This window comes from Ovis aries, chromosome 10, assembly GCF_016772045.2.
Source record: "Ovis aries strain OAR_USU_Benz2616 breed Rambouillet chromosome 10, ARS-UI_Ramb_v3.0, whole genome shotgun sequence".
Classification (NCBI taxonomy): domain Eukaryota; kingdom Metazoa; phylum Chordata; class Mammalia; order Artiodactyla; family Bovidae; genus Ovis; species Ovis aries.
The window spans coordinates 74,735,013-74,758,175 of record NC_056063.1 but is presented as its reverse complement, the minus strand read 5'-3'; the positions used below and the strand labels follow the sequence as shown (position 1 = coordinate 74,758,175).

Genomic DNA, 23,163 nt, shown 5'->3' with positions numbered 1-23,163 from the left:
TACGATCTTTGGTTGGTTGGTATCAAGGCTAAAGAAACTCTTATTCTCCTTTTCGTGTGAGAGGAACTAGAATAAAGAATGAGTTTCTATGATGAGAAAATTGTCTAGGAATGTTTCCTTCCAAGTAAATCCTACTGGCAGTGAAAGAACCCAAGTGAGTGTGTCAGTTACCACTGAAGACTGTTCATTCAAAACTGGGCGCCTGAAAATCTAATTAATTAGGATAGTATCAGAGTGATGCAGCCTTCAAGGAAATGAATGAAAAAGAACCAGGGCAGCCTTTGTCCTGGGCATCGTGGGCTGGTGGTACTGGTTTTTAGGAAGCGGAAGTTACGTTGTTCCTGGGAACATGAAAGTGGCTGATCTAAAGGGCCAGGGTGGCAGCAGGCAGGGTCCCTCTGTTAGGTGGGCAGGTGGCACTGCCTTAGCGAGGTCTACCATTGGTTTTGCTTCTCTTTAAACAGTAAACGTCAGTAAAAGGAAACAATCCCCTGTTGTTGCCCATCCCGCTTGCTTCCTACAGGAGTCCACCCCATTCCACCTCTGGGGATACACATGAAGCAGAGATGAGACCAGACACTTGCGCACCAGTGTTCCCAGAACATTAGGCAAAATAGCCAGATGGGGGAAACAACTCAACTGTCCATCAGTGGGTGGATGGATACACAAAATGTGGTACCTCCAGACCGTGGAAGACCAGCCAGCCTTAAAAAAGAAGGAAATTCTGATGCAGGCTACCACATGCATAAACCTCGATGTTATGCTCAAGGAAATAAGCCAGTCACAAAGGCACAGACACTGCATGATTTTACTTTATCGCTCTTGTTCTGTCATGAAGTCGTGTCTGACTCTGCGACTCCATGGACTGTAGTCCGTCGGGCTCCTCTGTCCATGGGACTTCCCAGGCCAAGTATACTAGGGTGGGTTGCTATTTCCTTCTCCAGGGGATCGCCCCATACCAGGGATCAAACTCATGTCCCTTGCATTAGCAGGTCGATTCTTTACCACTGAGCAAATTACTGGAATTTAAAAAAAAAAAAAAAAAAAATCAACAGGTGAGTGCCTGCCAGTCCTCATACCTTTCTCCGGCCGTCATCCTCGTCCTCAGCCCGCGGGCCTGACTGGTCATTCAGCAGGGGGCTGACCAAGGGGGAGGCCTGCTTGGTGTCAGGGCTCAGGTTGGGCGACAGGATGGCATTGGTGGGCGCTGTTCCTCCCTGTGAGTTGATGGACAGCTCTGAAAGGTGAGGGCTGCCAGTCAGGGAGCCTGTTTGGGGATGAGAAGTATTAAAAAAAAAAAAAAAAAAAGTAATTTCTTCTGGGACCCAGTCTCCACTTAACAATTTTCACCTTTTCAAACCTTTAGAAGCTTAGACTACTATATTACTATATGGCACGCTTAAAATGCCCTCCATGACTTTCTAGTTGTTTTTTCCCTAAGTTGCAGCAGCCCTCACCCTTAAGATACCATTCAGTGGAACCACAGTTACGTCATTAATGATAAGCTGGAGAACTCTGCGTAGAGCATAATTACAACAGTTTAAAAAGCACTGTGTATCTGCAAATAGTATCTTCATCTCCCAACTACTTCCTTAATGTCTTAAGAATTACTCGAGAAAGACACAGGGTCTATCACAAGGAGATGTTGAAAAAGACTAGAAAATAGCACTATTCTAATAGAAGACTAAAGGACTTGGGACACCCAGGACAGACTACGTCTTGGAACAATGGGTCATAGCTAAAGAAAGGGAAAGCAGCTACCTCCCCATTCTACGAAGAACAGAAGCAAGCTGGTTATACCTGGTGATGGCACTCCATGTCTCTCTCACTGTTTGGGACAGAAACACTAGTATCACAATTATAGCAAAGGTGATCATTTAAAAATGCAAAGCTGGAGGTTATCACATTATCACAATTCCCCCTTTTGAGTCAAAAATGACAGGTAATTAGTTATTCCTCTGAAAACGATACCAGATCGTAGGAAAATATAAAATTACCCATTATGAGTCAACCAAATGAGATGACATGCACATGAAAACTCTTTGCCAACAGCATTTTGCAAATACCAATACCTCAACCTATTGAAACTAAGTGGGATATTTCAAAATCTACTTCTAAACTCAAATGTTTCGGCCTAACAGATCTATAATTCTCATGCAGACTCATAGAAACTAGGATCAGGATGAACATACTTTAAGTAGCCTGTAGCCCTGTCAGTTACCATCATCGAGAAAAACTACGTGAATGCTTTCTCTATTTTCCAATATCCAGTTTCATGGTTGTGGCTACTCAGCCCAGGATCAAGAAGCTCGGGGAGAGAGGTGAAGGCCAATTTTCTAGGAATTCCCCCAGTTTTTTCACCTCTATCCTGTCTCTCTGGATTCATTCATATTTGCTTGGACATTACAAGATAGGTCCACCTTTAATGGAGCTGCTGGAGTTGGGTCGTGAACATGACCCCAGTACGCATGAACCATGCAGAAACCCCCACCAGGCCCCACCCAGTCTCAGGTCTCCCAGCTAGCCGTGTCACCTACATACGGGGAGAAAGCCACCACGCCCACAAAAACAACAGAAAGCAGACGTCCTGCCCACTGACTATTGGTCAGTACAATCACCCTTGAAGAACAAGATCAGAAAATGTCAGGAAAAGTTAGATTCCAGAAGTTTGCATTAAAAAAAAAAAACCCTCCATTTCAATGCCTTGCATTTTCATAAACATCATTATAACAAAGTCCTGATGTTAGACAAAGACCCAATCGCCCCTCTCACACCACCAGACCCAGGAAAACCCGGAGAAAAAGGCCAGAAATTGCTTCACAAATGTCAATTTTATTGACACTAGTGTACATCTGAATACAATAATTTCGAGAGAATTTCAACTTGTCAAATAGAAATAGTGACAACAATCATAACTGCAATTGACTCAAGGTACTATGCTATTCTCTTAAGGGAAAAAAAAAAAAGAATCACAAAAAGAAAAATGTTATCACTACAAAGAGGAGTTAGAAAAAGAGAAATTCTGGCAGTCTGTCTGGAGATCGAAACATTTCATGCATTTGTGAGTCGCTGCTGGAGAGTCACTTTTTATTTGTTCACATCTGGCACAATGTGGGGGCTTACCTTCAGTTCTCACAGTGAGTGAGACCAGGTGAGGCAGTTTAAGTGAGACCGTGCTGGGCCTTGAATCTGTGATGACGCGGACAGAAAAAGCACTTGCCTCGTCATTGAAAGAGTTGGAGCCAAGAACAAAAAGCAGTTAGAAGGCTAGCGTGGACGAGGAGTGTGGGTGGGGAGATAGTACCAAGGAAGCCTTGGACCACATCCAGCAGCAGATCAAAAACCAGCTGCCACATCGCGAGGGAGAGAAAGAGGGTGAACACTCTTGAGTGCAGCCACGTCCACCCTCCAAGGCCGAAAGCTGCTGTTGCCACCCTTGTGAATTCCCCCAGGGACGCTTCGGTTTGGTAGACCCCGTGGGCCGGAAGGACGATCTAACAGACGAGGGCTCTTGGAGAGGTGCCATGCTGCCAAGAAGGCAGGACACGTGGCAGAGAAGATAGCCATCTAGAAGGCTGGACCACACTGGAGACAGGAATCAGAAAGTGGGGCACTGAGAGTGAGCCCGATGGCAACTGTGCTCCTAGGTAGAGTCGGGGAGTTCGAGAGTCCTAGAGTTCTGGGTCCAGCTACGTTTTCACTTATCAGGTGGCCTAAAGATGTGTGTGCATCACCAACATTACACGTGCAATATACAACTCTGGGGGAGGACCAAACTACAGTAGACAAAGTCTATTTCCAGAGAGGTTACTTCAGCTGGCTTCGTGCCTGATCATGGGGCCCGAGAAAGCCAAGGCGGTGACATTAAGACCAATAAATCAATAAATACCAAGCAGCCTGCTCTAGAAATCTATCAGCAATGCTAAGGAGGGGAAGGATCCAAAACTCTGACGCTGGATTTTACCACTGTGAGCCACATCCGTGGAGAATAGCCTCTTTCCTCCCCTTGCAAGAGAAACTCCTCAAGGCTTTGCAAGTTCAAGGATGACAGGGTTGCAAACACAAGCAGGTAATTTACCATTCAGCAGCCAGTGGAATATGCAGACGGGAGTCATTAGTAGAATTTGGCAGCTTGATGAGTAATTAAAATTCTCTTTCGGCTATGAGCCAGTGTGTGGCAAGGGTCTGTACAAACTGATGTCCACAAGGGGTCTGCCCTTGCTCCAGTGTGAGGACCTGTGACCCAAACGTCAATGTCTGAGGTCACGGTTATCAGAGCTAGACGTAACCAATTTTCACTGAAGTAGTCCATTTTACAAAAAATAAACAAATAAATAAAGGAAGGAAGCAAACATGGGGGTGTTAGATAAAATGAGTCTGCCAGATTTCTGCAGCTTCATAAAGCCTGCTCTAATCACACGGCCTGTTACCTGCCTTGAAGGCACAGCCCTGCACGCTGAGAAGAAATGGCCACTGGCATTCACTGCTACTCCTTGAACATATTAATGCCCAGGAATTGTATATTTTTCCTCCTTGACACAGTGTTATACATCTCCTTCACTGACACAAAGGAACTTCTTTCAGCAAGGGGCTCTAGGTAAACAACTTGGGGGGGGTGTCATCTAAGAAAAGCACCTGGTTATTAAGGCAATGGGTAGAAAGAAGTATAAGAGATTAGAAAAAGATCAGTTATATCTTGAAAATCTGGAAGCTTTTGATTCTTAAAAAAAAATAAAATAAAAAAATTTCCCCCTAGTTTTAGAAATCGCCCTGCATGTTTTTAGCATTCAGTTCTATTTCTGGTTTATAACCTTCAGGTCCCTTACCTGTACCAAATTACTTCCTGACACCCTCCCTCCCTACCCTTCAGCTGTATCCAGTGGGATGAATTTATGTCACTCCCAAGGACTAAACACACCTTCACCAATGTTACTCTTGAGGGAGGCATTTCTGGTAATTGCTTTTAAAAACCCTTTTACTTGTACACATTCTCATGGCACAGACAATTATGGAACTTCAAATTAGCACTGCAGTATTTTTGGATTCCAGTTTATCATCCAGCCTGGAAAATGGCTTATCACTTTAATGTAAAATACATTCATAATTCTTCTCTCTGGCTGCACACAGGGAAGCTGGGTTTGCAGCCTCACCCACACCAGGGCATTTCTCCACCAACGCTCCGGCAGAGGCACATGAACAGCAGGAACATAGTTTATGATCAACGAGCCAGACTCGCACCCTCCTTCCCCTTCTGGGACTAGGCACAAGCCACTGGATAACCATCTCTTCCTCCGACTCTATTAAAGGCTTAAGAGTCAACTCACATAAGCCTGGGAAAAGAGAATTTTCTGTTTTTCAAGTCATTAAAAGATGGCATTTCGAACACCTAGTTGTACCTGCCCTGTTTTAAATTAGCCAATAAATTGGGAATCCTCGATTTTAATTAGATAAGTGTTATTTTTCCTGTTAAGGAGTGAATCAGAAAACCTTCCTTTAAAAACAATCATCCACAGGTTTGTGAAATACAAAAATATCTGAGATCGAGAATCCTGATGAAAACAAGACCATTGATGGCTTTCTCAAGTCCTCTTTCCAAAATTTAGAGAGAACAATGATTAAAAAATTATCCATGCAGGTTCCTCAGTATTTCCCCCAGAGTTACACATTTGGCAAGCTTCTAAATGTCATTCTTCCATCATTACTTATCTTCTGTTATTTGGTTCTAAAATATAGGAGATTGTATCTCTATGTACCCACAATGTGCTTCAAAGGCACATGTAGAAAATACATTACAGATGCAGGTTTTCATTTATTTTTAAAAAGGCTCTTTCTAAATCTCCCTCTAAAAGAGAAGACAAACTTTCTTTGGAGATGGCTGCATTTGAAAGCCAGTTATCAAAAAAAAAAAAAAAGGTCAGTGTTGTATTGATTCATGGCTAGTTTCCAGAACAAGCATGATTCACTCTAGTCTGATAACGAAGCTGGATCCCAATCCGGTGGAATATGTGAGAGGGAAAAAAGGGCTGACAGTATTTCACTGAAATTACAAAATTCCCTAAGAAAAACCAGATTACAGGATTACCAATCAGAGCAGGGTTGCCGCCTTCTTAACAACTTAGGTGTTGTGGGAAATGTACGTGCTTCTTAGACCAAGTTCCTTGAAGAAAAGTTTTACAAGCAGCCAAACATCAGCGTTACTGTTCACCATGAAGCAATTCATAAGAGCAACGGTGACGCAAGTTGCGGAAAAATAAAGAGAAACGCTGCGAATGGGAGAATATGGCAGTGACAGGGGTCGCAGTGTCTGGGTTGGGGTACATGGTGCTTTGAACCAGTGAAAAACACCATCTTGTACTTACAACAAAGCTTCAGGCATCAGTAGGAAAGAACAGTTACAATTGACAGTTTTTTACAGCAAGATACCTGTTAGGTCAAGTATAACCCTCTTTCGATTGAGATTGACAAGAGCTATTAATCCCGTGCATACCCCATGACATGAGTTTGGCCTTCCCTGCTTAAAGAATCACCGAGTTCACTGTTACCGGAGAAACCAGCTACCATCCCAGTGGAATAAATCCATGCTTTAGTGAGATACTGTGCTCAGCCGTGGTGAGAAGATGGAACCAGACAGTATCTGTGAGAGCCTACATTCTGGGTAGATAGCAAACCATTACTCAAACAGCTCATTGGCCACAGGCGCCAGCTAGCGCGGAATCACAGAAAGTTCTCTCTTCATTTCTACCTACCTGACTCCCTAACAAAACACACAGCTAAACTCTTAGAAGCTATATAAACTTTGCTATTCCCTTGGGAATAGAGGGAGTGTGTGTGTGTGTGTGTGTGTGTGTGTCTGTGTGTCTGTGTCTGTGTCTGTGTCTGTGTGTATGTCTGTGCACGCTTAGCTGCTCAGTTGTGTTCGACTCTTTGCGACCCCATGGATTGTAGTCCACCAGGCTCCTCTGTCTGTGAGATTCTTTTCCAGGCAAGAATACTGGAGTGATTGCCATTTCCTCCTCCAAGGGATCTTCCAGACCCAGGGATCGAACCCACGTCTCTTGAGTCTCCTGCACTGCAGGTGGATTCTTTACCACTAGCACCACCCGGGAAGCCTATTGGAATAGATGCTCCCATTGAACAATAGGCTAGCTGTCTGAGCTCCCCTATGTAAGCTCCTTCACAGATGCTCTCTGTTTCCATGAGCCCTGCTATGCCTCCCCACTACAGAGATCCTGCTCACTTCCAAAGGCCACCCCCACCCCCACACAGTATGAAATGCAGGCCTGGAGAAGATGAAGTCAGGAAAACAAAGTCCGTTCTTTTCATCTTCTATTTCCCCACCTTTAGTGAAATACGGTACCACCGAGCAAGACCGCTCAGGATGTCTCCGTGGTAAAGCTTGCTGTTTAGTGAGCAGGATCACTGTATTCTAGAAGAAACAGGTATTCCAAGTACAAATTGGTATTCAGTCATGTTAAAAAAAGAAAAAAAGGACGTCAAACAGTGCTCCAACAATGCAGGGAACAGAAGGTACACCATGCTCTGAGGATAAAGACAGAACGTTGGGGGAAAAAAAAGCTTCCTTTTAGGTAGGTACATGCTGACCATCCAGGGCATACCATGGCACGACAGAAAAATGTTTTCTCAACTCGATTAAACAAATGACAAAAATGAGAATGAAGTCCCCAGCCTTGTCTACTGTAAAATTAACAGCGTATTAGAAATTTTTAATAAAACATTAAATATGCGCACAGAAAGAACAGAAGGGAATTGGGTTAATAATAAAGGCCAAGCTTGTGAGATGGGGTTAGTTAGGTTCTCATGGCAACTTTCCAGGCAGAAAGGAGGTGAGGGCAAGGGACTGAACCCACTGGCCATTCAGGTGCGAGTGTAGACGACAGCGGGGGTGTGTCCTCTAGGGAAGGCTTATCTTTGGTCTTTCCATAAACCATTGTGGGCAGAGTGACAAATGCTTTCTTTCTTACAAAGGAACTTCCAGGCCCAGGAAAAAGCAATTGTTGGCCTAGTTTCAGGAGCCAGAAAGGTCATCTGTGAAAATGACAGGCCCACCACAGGTTCCAAAATGATCCCTCTATTGTTTCCTATTTGAGAGGCAGTCAACAACCCCAATTTATAATAAAGGAAAAGCATTGCTTTCAAACTCTCAAACTAAAACCTCCACCTCTTTTGATGCTTTTTTACCACACACACATCACACAAACACACACACACACTGATCCTCCCTCTCTCCTTACTATTTTGGTTTACATTGCATTCAGCAGTGATTTCTAACTACTACTCTTCAATAGCCTCAAGTCTTTGCACTTGGCCCCTAGCAGCAAGCTCACGCAATTCCTAGGACCATTTCCATGGTTACATCAACAGTATCTGCCTAGGAGCTAGCTAACCTTCCACACCGGCTCTCGAGTACACCCTTAGATCAGAAAATCCATGTCAACTGCTATGAGGTTTCAATCCTCCTACTTTCAAATGTAAAACCACCCCAAGACATATCAGGGTAACCAGATCTAACACCCACACCAAGATGCCAAGGAGCTGTCTTCTACCAGAAGTTACAGCTAAACATCAGAGGCCAAGAAGGTTGCCAAAGGCTGTTTTCAGGCTAAGCTGTGATGTCTGCACCGTTTAGTCCGTCCACACGGAAACGATCCTGAGCAAATCAGGGTCTCTGATTTTTAAAGCTTTTAGGAAAAGATTTTCTCATTACTCCAGGTTCCGCCAGGGTTTTAACTGCTTTCATTGGAAAAGAAAAAAAAAAAGTTCCCCATGTTGGAGGGTTCGTCTATGCTTTCTGGAGTGATGTGTGGTGAAATTTTATGAAGCAAGACCTTTTTTTGTTTCCACAAGACTCCACTCATCTCCTTTCAGATATATCTATGGCATATAAATCAGCATTTGCAACTTCCATTCATAGAGGAAATACTCAAAATCTCGCAAGTTTCCCAGGAAACAGTAATAGTCCTTTTCCAAGTATGTGTCCAAACAGGTGGAAATCAGGCCACTTTTGATCTTTGATGTCTAAAATACTAGGCCAAATCATGGGTATTCTTGCTTTTCATGATGATGATGATTTTTTTATTTTTAAAAAGGCTGCCACATTAAGGGGCATGCTTATTTTGATCCAAAAGTCATGGCTTCAATTTAGAAACCAGCAACCGGTGTTAGAGGTATACACAGTGTACACTAGAGACCAGAGTTCCCTGTATTGCATTTCACTTACCTAAACAGAAACAGATGGAATTAGACTAACAAGGAAAACACAGCACCAGTGAATTCTTTAAATGTCACCAGAGGCAAGTTTTTTAATCATTCTTTTCTTGTAGAGGCTCAGCCACTAGTACCTTTCTTTCCATACGTTCTTATGAGCTTGGCGAACATGGCTGACTTTAAAATTCATCTGAGAGCTATTAGCAATGGTTTATTTCAAAACGTCCACCTCTTCCAGGTTAAAAGAAACTTACTCTATTGCAGTGGTTGCGCTGGAAGATTCTTCTGCAGTTTGACTTGTAAAATCTGCAGCAAGAGAGCTGACCCTTGGACAATGCTGCAGGGGTCAGGGGTGCAGACCCTCTGAACAGTAGAAAATTCACATGTAACTTGGAATCGGCCCTCTGTGTTATATATTTACACTTCTGCAACTGCAGATTCAAGCAACTTTGGATTGGGTAGTGCTGTATTATTTACTACTGAAAAAATATCCAAGCATAAGTGGACCTGCATTATTCAAATCCATGTTATTCTTCTAAAGTCAACTGGAGCTTCATCACCGTAAATCTAGAGGAAGACCAGCATTAGAGTCATTAAGCTCTTCAAAGGATGGATGTTTATACAGTACAAAGGAGAAGATGAAGAACAAAAGAGCCTTTCTTGGGGAAGCAACTCAGAGAGCTCTTTAAATTCTGGTTAATAAAAATAAGGACTCAGACAAAAAAGAGTGATCGAAACAGAAGCAAATAAACTCAAACCTAATGAGGAGGAGGACCCCAAGTTGCTTAATTTAAGGCTGGGCCTACCTGTAGTCCAATTACTCCCTAATGACTTCGATTTCACCAAACCCATGAATATTCATTGGAAGGGCTGATGCTGAAGCTTGGCCTCCTGATGTGAAGAGCCAACTCAATGGAAAAGACCCTGATGCTGGGAAGGGTTGAGAGCAAGACAGGAAGGCAGTGACAGAGGATGAGATGGTTGGATGGTATCACCAACTCAATGGACATGTGTGAGCAAACCGTGGGAGATAATGAAGGACAGGGAAGCCTGGCATGCTGCAGTCCATGGGGTCACAAAGAGTCGGACACAACTTCGCAACTGAACAATAGCAACATTCTGTGCTGAAGTAGGGAATAGCATTTTAAGTGGAAAAAGTTGATTAAAAACATAGGAACGCTGGTTAAAGATAGGAAAAAGGGAAGCTGATATGCATGTTCACCAGTTTTAACAAAATTTAAAATGGCATCTTAATATTTTAATTGTTTCTTCTTTTAGAAACTGCTTGACAACACAGTCAAACTGATTCGAGAGCTAAGATGCAAGTGGGGTTTCTGATTCAACTGTGGACCCGCTAGGTTTCGTATACTTGGTGGAAATTTAACGAGGCTCATGTTATATTTTGGTTTTGCAAAAAACAAAAAACAAAACACATTGCTTGGTTTGCATCTTCAAAGTGGTTCTGAAGACTCAAGTGGGAATTATTCACATTGTAAGTGCAGGCCACAGCAGCACAACTTGGTGAGATAAATCTGTGAGAAGTTTCCAAATGAGTCACACATGCAGGGAAGAATCTGGCCCATAGACGTTCTTTAATTAAATGTCTGTCTAATACAATGTCGTCAGTGGCATACAGACGACCGGTAAAGGAGCCAGGGCAACCGGTTGTTGAGTTCTGGAACTCATTAAGTGCATTTCTTTATGCCACGAGAATTTCTTGCATTTTTATCTTGCCCCGAATGAGCAACAACAAAGTATCTACCACAAAAGGGTCTATAATTTACATATTTTGAAATATTACTGAGAGAAAGATACTAATGCAGGAAGGCCATGGAGTAGCCCTGAGTGGCTTGAACATTTCTGCTTCTATATCTGGCTTGTTTTCCATCCGAGGCCTTAAGAAGACATCATTGCATACAGCAGCCATGACGTGAAGACCTGGCTTCCTTGCTGATGCAGGCAACCCCTCCACTGGCTACTGACTTAGAAAAACTGGCAGACAGGTCTTGGGAAACCCTTTGGAAATCTGAGAATTCATGGGTCTCTCATCTCTGCTGCCCATTCTGTTTATACTCAGGCCCATCTCTGACCTCCCTGCACTTACTTCAACTTCATGGATGTGTCTGCCCTTCTTAGACCACACAGGGAGATTGCAAAGGCCAGGGAAGGGCTTGGGGACCAGTCTCGCTAGAGGCAGGGAGCATGGAAGGTGGGAGTGTGGAGGCTGTTGGCTTTCCCGGACAACCTAACCTCAGTGAACTGGCTCTACTGCCCGGCTCACAGAATGCTTAGGCCGACTCCCCCAGCAGTGCAGGCAAGCTCTCCCAGAGGCAACAAGTGAATATTCTGAGCACTTCAGAACACGGGGCTTTTGAACAAACTATACCCCTCTGCCCGTGCCCCTCTTTTCCTATAAGCACCATGAACCACAGCAAAATTGCCACTCTCACAAAGACTGGCTGAGAAGCAGAAACTGAGTTGTTTGGCTGGTACAGAACCAACCTGAGAGAAACCCTCCCAGTGACCCTAAAAGCGGAAAATCTTGTCAATATAGAACTGCACACACCACTGTGGATCAGTTGCTTTTGAAAACCCTTTAGATAAAAGCCTACTTCTTCAGGCCAAAGCAAAACGAAATAATTAATGGAATACGTTTTGCTTTGGGATTTACATCTGATGATTCATAGTCTAAGCTGGGTAAGTTCATACCTTTTGCTCCTCCATACTTCATGATCAGACTGCTATATGATTAGAGGTGAAAACAAAACTCATTTGGCAAACCACCTTCACAAATAAAACCACAGATTCCAAAGGTGACTCTGTTTAACTCACACTTGACTACTTTTTATATAGCAAGTTGACATCTTTTTCTAAGTTCAAAACAGGAAAAGCAAATTGGGATATAAACTGTAAAAATCCCACAAAATAAAAAGCAGAAGTTCCTCTTACCTAGTATGGACTCTTAACAACCTAAGCCTACATGATTCCTAGTCTTCATGATTTTAATTATGAATCCACACGAGAAAAGATAAAACATTGAATCCAAAAGTTCCTAGTGCATTAAGATGCCACAAAGAGTAAAACGCTGAAGTCTAGAGGAAGGCTCTGGTTTTAGCTTTGTCATGCAATAGCTATGGGACAGCATGAAGTCTCTTATCTTCATCAGAACAATGTTTCTCAACAATAAATGAAGGTTTAACCAAGGTGACCGCTAAGATCCCTTCTGGTTTTAAAATTCTGCAACTCTGTTAAATATGTAAATCTAAAGCAAGACATGAAGAGACTACTTCAATGAACATCTTTCAAGCTATCCAGTAATCAATTTGATTCATCAATCATGCACTGAATCAAATGACTAGGAAGATAAAGCCAAAGTGTGCATAAAAATGGATTAAGTTTTCAGAATCTTTAAAACCGATGTCTTGACATTCATGTGGACAGACAGTCACATGTGAACCACAGGGTCTGTCAATATTTTTGCTTGTTCAACGCTGCTGCCAAATTCTACTCAGTTTCCTAAACACACTTAGTTAGTGCTTCCTCATGACAAAGCCACATGATGAGTTTTTATAAGGCCACTGGCAAGGTGGCACCCCAGGGATGGATCACTGTTACAACTCTTTCCAATAGTTCTGTAGTTACTTAGGATCTAAAATTTTTGTTCTACAATTGATCTTAAAAAAAAAAAAAAAAAAGTACCAAAGACTAAAAAGTACCAAAGAGCAGGCAAAGTAGCAAAACACCAAAAAACATTTCATCTGTAATGCTTTTCTTATTCGGCAAGCAAGCCAACATTTCAGCTAACACCTTCATCACATTCCACTAGCTTCTAGAAGGCAATAGCATCCGGCCGAGAAATGACCCTGGCTGCCTAGCACAGCCATCTGGGGAGCCCAAGAGGCACTCCAGAGCAGTTATATCTCAATTTTTAGGGTCAGGGCTCAGGCAGCAACCATTTTTAAAATGTCTCAGCTGATTCCAAAGTGCCGCTAAGGCCGAGAAGCAATGCAAGTTCAAACCACCTTCCATCTGAAATGCAGGAATAGTCGGTGGAAGGCACTAGTATAGGTGGGACAATTTAAAAAGAAACCAAACCTCTCACTACTTCCACTTTCTTTTTTTCCTGCACAGAGAAACACCCCGAAGTCACTGTTCCGGGGAGAAGACACTGTTCCTGAGAGTGTGAATGTTAAGAATATGCATAAAAATCAACCAAAGGCCATGAGACTGGGAGAAACAGTCCTTCTCAGCAGAGTGCACTATTCAAAGGCAGGCGCTGGGTTTGCTAACTTCTTGGTGACAATAGCATGCACCCTTCGAGATCTTACTTTCTCCTGTGTTATCACTCCAAAGCATCTCTCTGCTTCACCAAGAGGTTCTGACAGCCAGTTACAGCTTCCTCAAGCATCACTAACATTTGACTCACGAAAGCAAACTCAAACCAAACCAGCAATCCCACGCCAATTATAGTTCATGAGGATTTATATCATTTCACCGGAAGTCTGCAAAGAAGAGAAAGAATTCCACATGCTTCTGATTTAAATATTCATTAGTCTTCACTAATATTTCAATCACGCTTCATCTCAACAAGCAACCAACTTACACTGGGCCTTGAATTTTGTCAATTCCTCACTTTATGAGGCATAACAAAGCAGTCCTCCTTTTAAAGAAGGGGTTCAAAGTAAAGCCTGCACCTTTCCTGGGACCTCAATGACACTTCAGTCCCAACACTCAACTAAATGGGAGAATGATCTGTGTACATGATTGAACATACGTAGAAAATTTCCAAGTAAATACGACATACTATACACAGGATCAGATTCATAACAGTATTTCTTCCTCGCCTTCAACCAGAAAGAGAAACAAGCTCTTGGTATAATCAGAGAAACTTGTCATGATACGTGAAGTTTTGTTAGTCTGAAAGATTTGAGAAGTCAGGCATGGCCTATCCAAACCCGTCTGCCCAAAACTCCCTGTGACCAATGTCAATTACCAATTAACAAGCAGCTAGGACTCATCCTCCCCTGGGAAACCCTGGACTCGTGACACCGGGTTTCCAACCTTTGGGGACTGGCTCTCTTGTCTCCTCATTCATCCTCCTCTATCTCCTGGTTCAGAGGCAGGCGACCCAAGGACTTCTTTGTCCTCACCCTGGAGGGGGAGCTCAGCACAGCTGGATTGCCAAACACCAGGGGCCGGCTCAGAGGGTTCACCATTTCAGAATCTGAATCGCTGGATTCACTCCCACTGCTGGTTGAGCCCTCAGTCATTTGCAGAGGTGCCTTGCCAGCGGTACCCACTGACCGCACCATCCTTGAGGTTGGACCCATGAGAGGTGTACCATTAGCTAGCATTCTACCTCCTAAACCAGCCAGGCCTCCCTTTCCAAGGCCATCAGGCATATCCATTGCCTCCGGGGTTGAAGCTACCTTGCTAAGAATGAGTGGATCTGTCTCTGACTTGTTATATCTCAGATTCCTTAAGCATGGCCTTTGTGAGCTGGGGGAACCATTTTCATAATGGGGCTCCTGGCTTGGGAAACTCTCTCCTCCCACACTTCTCTCTCTGTGGTCATGTGTGTTTTCAGAAACATAGCCTTGAGACCCGGTTCTATCCCAGCTCAGACTTGGACTTGAACTCCTGCTGCTGGGAGACAAGGGAGTGGCCAGGGGACTGTGACCTGAACCTCTGAACATCTCGTCTATCAGAGAGCTGTGTCGTGGGAGTCTGGGGCTCCCACTCAGATCGAAGCTGAGGTCTCCTGAGTCATCATCAAGGAATTCTCTGGAAGGGGGCCGGGAGGACTTGGCAGGGTGAGGGGCAGCCCGGGGCCTAGCCTCTATTCGCCTATCATCCCTGGATGGCAGATAAACGCCACTGGTCACGTCAGCCTCATAGTTGTCATTTGTTTGGGACCGGGACGCGTGCTCCCTGAGCAGGTCGGATTCACTGTCTACGTCACTGCAGTCAATGAAAGGGATGGACGCGCTGCTGCCTCGGGCAGCCTCGGATGCTGGACCTGTGCTTGGCTGCGGGGGCCGCGGCCTACTCTGCTGGGGCCTGTCCTTAATCAGCTCCTCGTCTTCCTCCGCCGCCGCCCCGCTGGCCCCGTCTCCCTTCGTGCTCCCGGCCGGGCTCCTGGACGGGCCGGGGCCGCGCTGCCGCTCAGTGTCCTCGGCCGACGCTGTGGCCAGGTCCCCGCCCTGCGGGCAGCTCTGGCCGCCCGGGGGTTCAGAGCCTTCTCTGAGGGTCAGGCTGCCACTCTGCTGAGCCTGGGGGAAGAAGCGGGGTGGGGTGGGGTAAGAGAAAGGGATGGGGGGAGATAGAAAAGGGAGCCGTTAGACCCCAGCACAGAGAGAGCGAGCAAGACGCAGCGTCTAATTGAATAGCAGAGCTTTGCGCACCAAGTGGCCAAGGAAAGCTTGAGAAAGCCTGCCCTCCGGTCCTGGAACAAGGCGCCCTGGCTCTAAGCAGGCCCTCCCAGGGGTGTCTTGCCAGGTTCCAGAATGTTCTTTCAGGGTCCCCGGCAGCCCAAGTGAGGCAGGGCCTCAGCATTCTAGGACCCGGGGTCTCCTGAGTTTTCTTTGGAACAAGAGCGCCCTTCCCACCCACAGGGAGCTTCCTGAGGTGGTGTTGGGGGCAGAGGGAAGAGGAAAAGGCACCCACCCAGGGTCCCCGAAAGCCAGTTGACACGGATTTCAGACAAATGACAGAAACCATCTTTGTTTCAATGCCCAAGGGCAGGAATGAGCTGGTCACAGCTCTCTTTGGAGTCACACAATGAAAACCGCCTTCGTGTGCTTCCCCAACAAAGCTCTTATTCTCCTGTAGAGAAAACCCTGAGAGCACATCCAGAGACCAGCTCCGGGGCAAACCAGCTCTGGCCACCCTCAGAGCAAGAGTGATAATGGGTTCGGCTGCCAACTGCGGGCGCTGCCGTGTAACGCGAGCCCTGGGAACTGGCCGCCCAGTCCTCTGCCAGCGTGAGGTTCTGACCTTGGCACCGAAGGGGAGCTACACCCATCCCTCGAGAACTAGGTTCCTAACGCCCGGCCACAGCTGGAGGAGGATGGGCTTGGCTCTGGGGGGCCCCACCAGCCCTATGCTGAGCTCAGACCAACAGAGAAACATCCTTGGGAGCAAGGGCATGGGAGAGAGAGGGGCAGGGATACAGGCCAGGGTCTTGGAGCCCAGGCTTCAGGGGTGAGGAGCGCAGAGCCTGAGTTTGGTCAGGGTCAGAGCACAGAACTTGACTCCCCAGAAAACACCCCTGAAGGGTGAAGCACGAAGACCTCAAAAGCAGACCCGGTCCTCAGCAGAGGACGTCTGGTGGCAAACAGCTATGAGAGCGACTGACACCATCACTGACTTGTTTTGGCACTTCTGAATTTGGCTCTGATGGCTGTGTAGCAAGGCTTCTGATGGAATGGATCTTGCTGTGTTTCCTGGGAGAAATCATACAAGACAGACCAAGTTAGATGACTTGTGGGTTTTTTTGTTGCTAATAAAAAAAAACCCCACAAAAACAGCACTCAGTAGTGAAACACTCAATAGTGAAGGCACCTAAAGTAGTCTGGATAAATGATCCCTGGAAACAGACCCCGCCACCCCTTCTGCAACACCCATAGGATCCAGGGGTTGCTTCAACCTCGGCATCCCTAGCTTCTGCTGGATTGGTCCAGCTGGTTGGGAGCACCAGCTACTCTCTAGTTATGGGAAATGTTGCCAGGAGGGAGAAGGTAGCTGGACTCGGGAAAGCTCTGAATTGCAAGCAATGGTGTGATGATATGAAATCAATTTGTGTCTCTGGGTAATGATTTTGTAGATCAGTTCTGTAATAGAGGCCACTGGCACTAACTGGCTGATTCCTTCGCAGCCCTCGGTTCAGAGAAAAGGCCCTGCCCCAGGAATGAATATATAGACTCCACAGTAGAAGATTTCAGTGCCACTAACACCTCCCCTTTAATCTTTTCTTTCCCTTAGGTAGGTGGCCCCACCTTCCCAGGGAGCAAGCATTAGAAACCTTTAAGGCATTCACACACGTGTGCTAAGCCACTCAGTTGTGCCTGACTCTGCAACCCCATAGACTGCAGCACGCTAGGCTCCTCTGTCCATGGGATTCTCCAGGCAAGAGTACCGGAGTGGGTTGTCATTTCCTTCTCCAGGGGATCTTCCCAATGCAGGGATCGAACCAAGGTCTCTTATGTCTCCTGCACTGGCAGGCGGGTTCTTTACCACTAGTGCCACCTAGGAAGCTCATTCATACACATGAAACTGCAGAGAATAAATTCCATTGTCTATCCAGCTTTTCTTTAAAATACTCCAAAGTAACATACCAAAGCTCTGGAGCACCCACATTCCGAGTCGGAGAGAACAGGGCCCCTTCTCATATGATCCCCAAAAGCCTAATTTAAATCATCTGAAAAAATGATGGGGTTTGTTACATCTAGATAAACAGGCAAATAACCTTCTGAACCTTATGTCTCTGGATACGGGGAGGGAGAAACAAGCCCAGTTCTGAATCACGACAAATATACAAGGATGGTCACGGCAGCGTGTTTGTTTCAGCAAAGCAAAACACCCAACAACCTGAATGTTTGTCAACAGGGAATCAGATAAATTAAAAATAATACTTTCATGATACCATGAAACAATGAACCTAGATCTCCAACTCAGGGTAGGGTTTAAGAAGCAAGATGCCCAATTATGTACAATGTAATACTGCTTATTCAAATGAAAAAGGACATCCCTAGGGCAATTCTGCCTGTTCTCTTGGGTGCATGAATATTTCTATTAGAAGTAACATGAATCAGGTACTTTGCCTCTGGGGAGAGGAGGAGGGGCATAATGAAGGCTGTTGCTTAAAGAGGATTTTTCACTACATCCATAACCACAATAGCTACGAATAAAAGAAGAAATAAAACCCCAGGAACAAAATATTAAAAATGTCACTAGCTAATTCTAAGTAGTAGGAACATGCATGCTTGCTGTATTTTCTGTGTTTTATTATGCTTTTTTAATGTGTTCAAGGGAAAAAAGAAAAACATTAAAACAAACACTTGTAATTCTCCAGGTAGGAACACCGGAGTGAGTAGCCATTCCCTTTCTCTAGGAGATCTTTCAGATCCAGGAATTGAACCCCGGTCTCCTGCATCGCAGGCAGATTCTCTACTGTCTCAGCCACCAGAGAAGCTCTGTTACTAAACAGTCCTTGGTGAACCAACATTTCACCCCTTAACCCTTTTCTTTTAATGGCACCCCACTCCAGTACTCTTGCCTGGAAAATCCCATGGATGGAGGAGCCTGGTAGGCTGCAGCCCATGGGGTCGCTAAGAATCGGACACGACTGAGTGACTTCACTTTCATGCACTGGAGAAGGAAATGGCAACCCACTCCAGTGTTCTTGCCTGGAGAATCCCAGGGACGGGGGAGCCTGGTGGGCTGCTGTCTGTGGGGTCGCACAGAGTCGGACACGACCGAAGTGACTTAGCAGTAGCAGTAGCAATAGGCAGAACAATGCTGAAGGGCAATGGGCTCTGGAGCTAGGTGACCTGGGTGAGTTACTCAGCATCTTTGAGCTAATGTGTCTCAATCTTTAAAAAGGGAAGAAAATAGCACTGACCTCACAGAGATGGTATAAAGACTCCCAAGAGTTCATATGTCTAGGGGACTTGGGACAAGGCCTGGCATATGACAAGAGCTACCAGCATTTGCTAACAACAATAATAATAAATTCTGTTTCTCTTCAATCAAACTTCATCGCGTTAAAAACTGTATGGAACTCTACTCAGTACAGTACTCTGTAACGACCTGCAATGTAGATTCTATGGGAGCAGGATACAAAACGAGGAGATATACGTATAACTGATTCACTTTGCTGTACACATCAGAAACTAACATTGTAAACAACGACACTCCAATAAAAATGAATTAAATAAACTAAAGAAAAGGGGTTGCAACTTTTCCAATTAAAAAAGATTTCATAGAAATACTGTCAGTTCAAATCCCCGAATATCTAAGGACTCAAGGGTGAGTAGGTTTTCACAGCGCTGTATCCCCTCTGTAAGCTCCTGTTCCTCCTCCATCCCTGCCCCCTGCCCCCTTCCTCTTACCCCAGAGTGAGGGTCTGCAGCTGTTCTTAACATTGAACAGGCAGGGCCCACCCATGGCCCACCGAGAACGATTCCTCTCCAATCAGAAGCAGCACTGACGTTTCTCTTACCTTTCAAACTGCACTTTCTTATGTCCGCCTTCTTTAACATAGTCGAGAACCTGCTTCTGAGTCCGACCACTACAACGAAGACCGCGGGTGGGAAGGGAGAAGACAGCAAGATGTTCTCAGGTCACACTCAGCCCAGCCCTGTGCCATCTTTGCCTCCCCTCCTCCCGTAAGCAGTCCCAGGAGAACCTGTGCTTTGCTGTCCCTTCTCCGTCTCGATACATCCCTTATCAATATAACAGAAAAAAAGTCCAACCACCCAATAATCCTGTGTTTGGTTATGGAGCAACCATCCCAAGAGCTTGTATACTTCACGAAAGCAGGACAGTTCTAGCCACTGTACACGCCAATGCCTAGGATGGAATCTGACACGCAGCAGACTCTCAAGGATTGTTGAAAGACTGAGAGAAACTGAAGCAACGATGGGCAAGTCTGCACAGCTTTTGGTGAAGATACAGCAAATCTTTTTTTAAGTTTTTTTTTTTTCTTCAGGTGGACCATTTTTAAAGTCTTTATTGAATTTGTTATAATATTGCTTGCGTTTTCGGTTTTAGTATTTTGGCTAGTGAGGCATGTGGGATCTTAGCCCCTGAATCAGGAATCCACACCCGCTGCATTAGAAGGCGAAGTCTCAACCACTGGACCGCCAGGGAATTTCCTCTACAGCGAATGTTAACGAGGCACTTTTGCTTCCACCTAGAAAAGGAGTTCTTTGTGCATTAGAGTTCCACTGGGGGCTGACCGTGGCTGGGTAGACAGCCTCGTGGCCATCTAAGAGTCAAGGAGAACACAACTAGGAGCCTCCTAGGATGACCAAGCAAACACCCTATCTGCCAGGTTGTCTTGGAAGATAACTTGAAAGTCTTAGGGAAACGAATCCATGATAAATGTGCAGATGGGAAGTATAATCCTTACCTGAACCGAAACGATGACCCTCGGCTAAAGAGAACGGGCTTGGGCTTGGGCTTGGGCTCTTCGAAAAGTCTAAAAAAGGCATGATGTTCAACACAGATTTTCCAGAAGGACTTGCAAAAATCCCGACTGGCCATTAGGAATTCCAAGGTATCCTGGTACGAGCTCTAAAAAGAGAAGAGAGCATCATGGGCTTTCCCATTTCCACAGACGTTCAGTTGAAAAACAGGAAAGGGGGCAGAAAACAAATTTGTCCCATTAAGTTTTAGCCGTGTTATTTCATTATGGCATGACCATAAATCCACATACTGAGTAAAATACAGGTGTTCCATTATGATGCCATATTGTCACCCTTCAACCATTTTCTTCCCCACTTAATTCCTTAGAGGAACAGACAGACAACAGGACACTTGGCAGAAATCAACATTCCCTTTGACTGAATTCATAAACAAATTCTGTTCACTTGGCTTACATTTCCTTCTTCAAAAAAACCCCCAAGTATCAAAATTCCTTTTATGACTCCTTAAATGAAACAGTTTTTCTTTCCATTCTCTCTCTCGTGGTTCATGCCAACTTTGAATATTGTGCTTAAGCCTTTCTTCCATTAAATAGCGTAAGATTCCAGCCTCCAGGTGGCCCCAGGACCATACAGGAAATGAACATTTTTTTTTTTCGGGAGCACAAAAGTATCAGTCACGGCTGAAAAATTCATGTCCTTTGATTCGAGAAAGGGAATATGGTAATTTTCTACTCCTAGACTGAATGCTCCCAATTTAAGTGGCCAGCTTATGTAAACAAAGGTTACCACAGTCCTTAACATTCCTAGCAGTCCCAGCTATTTTGGGGGAATCTCACAGCTCTGTTTCAACTTACAGACAAGTCAGGCTGCAGTACAGTCTTTTGGACTCAAAACACATTTTCTCATACAAAACAACTTCCAAGGGTGCCTGCTTCCCAGGTCAGGTCATAAAAACCCATTTCATCCATACTGTATCCAAACTACTATAAGCCTTGTTCAGTCGCTCAGTCACGTCCAACTCTTTGTGACCCCCATGGACCGAGGCATGCCAGGCTTCCCTGTAATTCACCATCTCCCAGAGTCTGCTCAAACTCATGTCTGTTGAGTCAATGATGTCATCCAAATATCTCATCCTCTGTTGACCCCTCCTCCTCCTGCCCTCAATCTTTCCCAGCATCAGGGTCTTTTCCAATGAGTCAGCTCTTCACACGAGGTGGCCAAAGTATTGGAGCTTTAGCATCAGTCCTTCCAATGAATATTCAGGGTTGATTTCTTTCAAGATTGACTGGTTTAATTTCCTTGCTGTCCAAGGGACTATAAACCTTCAGTTCAGTTCAGTCGCTCAGTCATGTCCAACTTTTTGCAACCCCATGAACTGCAGCACGCCAGGCCTCCCTGTCCATCACCAATTCCCGGAGTCCACCCAAACCCATGTCTATTGAGTCGGTGATGCCATCCAACCATCTCATCCTCTGTCGTCCCCTTCTCCTCCTGCCTTCAATCTTTCCCAGCATCAGGGTCATTTCAAATCAGTCAGCTCTCTGCCTCAGGTGGCCAAAGTATTGGAGTTTCAGCTTCAGCATCAGTCCCTCCAACGAATACCCAGGACTGATCTCCTTTAGGATGGACTGGTTGGATCTCCTTGCAGTCCAAGGGACTCTCAAGAGTCTTCTCCAACACCACAGTTCAAAAGCATCAATTCTTCGGCGCTCAGCTTTCTTTATAGTCCAACTCTCACATCCATACATGACTACTGGAAAAACCACAGCCTTGACTAGATGGACCTTTGCTGTCCAAGGGACTATAACCCTAGACTGCCATTTATAATCTCTGTCCCGCCATGGGAAAAAAGTGCTCCAGTTCTGGCTGGGGATACCAGTGCTCTGTCATCACCTCCTCCATCCCTATTTATGGTGGACGGAGAAGATGCTTTCTTCCTTTTTTGACCCAGTGCCATGTGAGTAACATCTTTAGAGGGTCTGTGGGCAGCCTGTGTTGGAGGGGCTGGGTCAGTTCCTGAGAATGCACTGTCAGGGGTGGGGGGCCCCTGGATGGGCAGAGACAGGCCTGGAACATGGCAGAATGCTGAACGGGATCAGGAGTGGCCGAGGCTGGAGACACAGCGACTACAAAGCGGGGTTGCGGAGGGGGGTGTCAGATGTGCACACGTCTGTGCACAAGGAAGTGACTCCTCCCAGGCACACATCTGTGCCCTGTCTACTGATGGCAGTTGTAGAGTGGCTCAGCCTTTGGACACACCGCACAGACTAGCAGAATCCTGGAGGGCTGCTGGCTGCAGGTTACACCTGCGCCCTAGTGAGACCCACTCCACCCCAAGGTGACTCAAGTTCACTTGAGGAACATCAAGTCCTGTCCCCACGGAGGTTCCTGAGAGGCACTTACATTCACGTCCGGGCGGAGCTTGATAAGAAAGCGCTTCCTCTTGAAGCTCAGCTTCCGCACCTTTGCCCAGTTGAAGGCGTTGATCTTCGTAAAACCCTGAGAAGAGAGGCATCAGCTGGTGAGCCGGGAACTGCATGATAAGCAACACGGGAGATGGTCTGCTTTGCTCCCAGGGATCAGAAAGGAGAGCTGATGTGACCGTTCATAAGAATGCTTCCTGCTGCAGAATTCCAGGGCTCTGTGGCTGTGAGTGATACCCGCTCCCTTCCTAGATTCATTGTTTTGCACGAATTCTATGATTTGACTTTCACACTTAAGTCTGCCTCCAGGGAGAGAAGAGGCTGACCAAGTGGCTGATAAAAGAGAAAGATAAATAAACGTAATA

General features: G+C 45.4%; 1 protein-coding gene across 7 annotated transcripts in view; it reads right to left on the bottom strand.

The window, feature by feature from the left end:
• FARP1 (FERM, ARH/RhoGEF and pleckstrin domain protein 1) overlaps window positions 1–23,163 on the bottom strand; it is a 307,147-nt gene that overhangs the window by 37,562 nt on the left and 246,422 nt on the right. For all 7 annotated transcript variants that reach the window (XM_042255017.2, XM_042255016.1, XM_042255018.1 and 4 more), the window contains 6 exons: window positions 22,779–22,874; window positions 20,360–20,523; window positions 19,448–19,516; window positions 16,595–16,670; window positions 15,245–15,497; window positions 1,080–1,267 (listed from right to left, as the gene is read on the bottom strand). In XM_042255017.2, the coding sequence (XP_042110951.1) occupies window positions 1,080–1,267; window positions 15,245–15,497; window positions 16,595–16,670; window positions 19,448–19,516; window positions 20,360–20,523; window positions 22,779–22,874 (846 nt within the window). The remainder of the gene's footprint in view (window positions 1–1,079; window positions 1,268–15,244; window positions 15,498–16,594; window positions 16,671–19,447; window positions 19,517–20,359; window positions 20,524–22,778; window positions 22,875–23,163) is intronic.